This window comes from Hibiscus syriacus, unplaced genomic scaffold (assembly GCF_006381635.1).
Source record: "Hibiscus syriacus cultivar Baekdansim isolate YM2019G1 unplaced genomic scaffold, ASM638163v2 tig00007179_pilon, whole genome shotgun sequence".
Lineage (NCBI taxonomy): Eukaryota > Viridiplantae > Streptophyta > Magnoliopsida > Malvales > Malvaceae > Hibiscus > Hibiscus syriacus.
In genome coordinates, this window is record NW_024062128.1 from 634,004 (window position 1) to 635,970 (window position 1,967).

At 40.0% G+C, this 1,967-nt stretch overlaps 1 protein-coding gene across 1 annotated transcript; it reads left to right on the forward strand.

Annotated features, from left to right (window-relative positions):
• The first annotated feature begins 253 nt into the window (after nucleotides 1–253).
• Nucleotides 254–1,753, forward strand: LOC120201318 (PTI1-like tyrosine-protein kinase At3g15890). The gene is made up of 4 exons (XM_039201950.1): nucleotides 254–379; nucleotides 476–626; nucleotides 713–975; nucleotides 1,051–1,753. The coding sequence occupies exons 1-4, from the start codon at nucleotides 333–335 to the stop codon at nucleotides 1,733–1,735; spliced, it is 1,146 nt and encodes a 381-aa protein (XP_039057881.1). The 5' UTR covers nucleotides 254–332; the 3' UTR covers nucleotides 1,736–1,753.
• The last annotated feature ends 214 nt before the right edge of the window (nucleotides 1,754–1,967 follow it).

The following is a 1,967-nucleotide window of genomic DNA, read 5'->3' on the forward strand; positions in this document are numbered from 1 at the left end:
TAACATGATTTTTTGTGTCAATGTCTAATTGATTGGAATTTTTTTAGAAGAAAAATAATAATGAAGGACCCAAATGATTATAAATTTATACTTTATGCATCAAACCCAAAAAATTTATAGTTTAGGGGCTTATTGTTGAGTTAACCCTATATTTTAAAGTGAAGTGTGTTCCGCTTAGTTAAATCCGTTGAACCTTGGGAGTTATAAAGGACACTCGCAAGCCGGCAAAAGGCGGCCCCAACGCCTGGCCCCATGCTGACAAATTTCAGATACGACTTCAAGTCTGTTTTAAAAACTCAAATCTACCAATTCAGAATCTCAAACCCAAAGCCATGGGATCAACCTTTAGTTGCTGTGGCTCCCATAAGGAAGATGAAGTGTATGCAAAATATTAGTGCTCTTTCTTTCTATATATTATTCTTAATTTCCATAGTTATCAGATTATGCTGATAAGTTTTAGCCATGGTTTTTGTAGGGTAAGTGTTGTTACTCCAGGGAATTCAACATGGAGAATGTTTACATACAAAGAGTTGCACTCTGCCACTAATGGCTTCTCCGACGATAACAAGCTCGGAGAAGGCGGCTTCGGCAGCGTTTACTGGGGTAAAGCCAGTGACGGTCTCCAGGTTATACATATACATAGATTTAATCCTTTGAAATATTTGTTTTTTCATGCCTAAAAGGTCCTGGTTCTTGAATATTATGCATGCAGATAGCTGTTAAGAAGTTGAAATCCATGACTTCAAAAGCTGAAATGGAGTTTGCAGTGGAAGTTGAGGTTCTCGGAAGGGTTAGGCACAAGAATCTGTTGGGTCTAAGGGGTTACTGTGTCGGGACCGATCAACGGCTCATCGTTTACGATTATATGCCGAATCTTAGCCTGCTGTCTCGTCTGCACGGCCAGTGTGCCGGTGAGGTTCAATTGGATTGGAGGAAGAGAATGAAGATCGCAATTGGTTCAGCAGAAGGCATCTCGTAAGTTTTGCTCTTTTTTTTATTGAATCATAGCATATTCTTAGGCAAAGCATAAAAGATTTTCATGTTATTTAGGTACTTGCACCATGAGGTAACGCCCCACATCATTCATAGAGACATCAAGGCAAGCAATGTCCTACTAGATTCGGATTACGAACCGCTGGTCGCTGATTTCGGCTTCGCGAAGCTAATCCCAGAAGGTGTAAGCCACATGACGACTCGCGTTAAGGGTACTTTAGGATACCTTGCGCCGGAATATGCCATGTGGGGAAAGGTTTCCGACGGTTGCGATGTTTATAGTTTTGGTATTCTCTTGCTCGAGCTTCTCACGGGGAGAAAGCCTATAGAAAAGTTGCCCGGTGGTGTAAAGAGGACCATAACCGAGTGGGCCGAGCCACTTATAGCAAAAGAGCGGTTTAAGGACCTCGTCGATCCGAGGCTTCGAGGAAGTTTTGATGAAAACCAATTGAAAAAAGCCATCAGCGTCGCTTGTTTATGCGTGCAAAGTGAACCGGAGAAGCGGCCGAGCATGAAGGAAGTTGTTTATATGCTTAAAGGGTATGGCAGTGAAGGCAAGGCTCTGCAGACTAGAATGAATAGCATCAAGTATAAGGATGAATTACTGGCACTTGATCAAACAAGTGACGATGATGATGATGGGGGTCCTGATGAAAGCTATGGAGTATTTGGTGCCATGGAATCGGAGATGCAAGATCCTTACAACCGATATGCAAAAGGAAACAATGCCAAACATGGTTGAGAAATTTTAATCTCTATAAATGAAATTGTCTTTCATTTCGATGATATAAATCACAAATATTTTATAGACGCAATTGTTTAAACTCAAAATTTAATAAATAAATATATTTTATTATATCACTAAGATCGTTTAATGAATTATGGCTCAATGTCCCATAGGTCGAGAGATAATCATGTAAGGAATGGTCAGTTTCTTTTATTTATTTATGTACTTATTTATTGTCACCCTTAAC

What these genes read in the sequence shown, in the direction of transcription:
- LOC120201318 (XM_039201950.1), top strand. Translation starts at nt 333, where the DNA reads ATGGGATCAACCTTTAGTTGCTGTGGCTCCCATAAGGAAGATGAAGT. An exon ending in AAGCCAGTGACGGTCTCCAG is followed by an intron (nt 627 to 712) that starts GTTATACATATA and finishes TTATGCATGCAG; the next exon opens with ATAGCTGTTAAGAAGTTGAA. An exon ending in GGTTCAGCAGAAGGCATCTC is followed by an intron (nt 976 to 1,050) that starts GTAAGTTTTGCT and finishes CATGTTATTTAG; the next exon opens with GTACTTGCACCATGAGGTAA.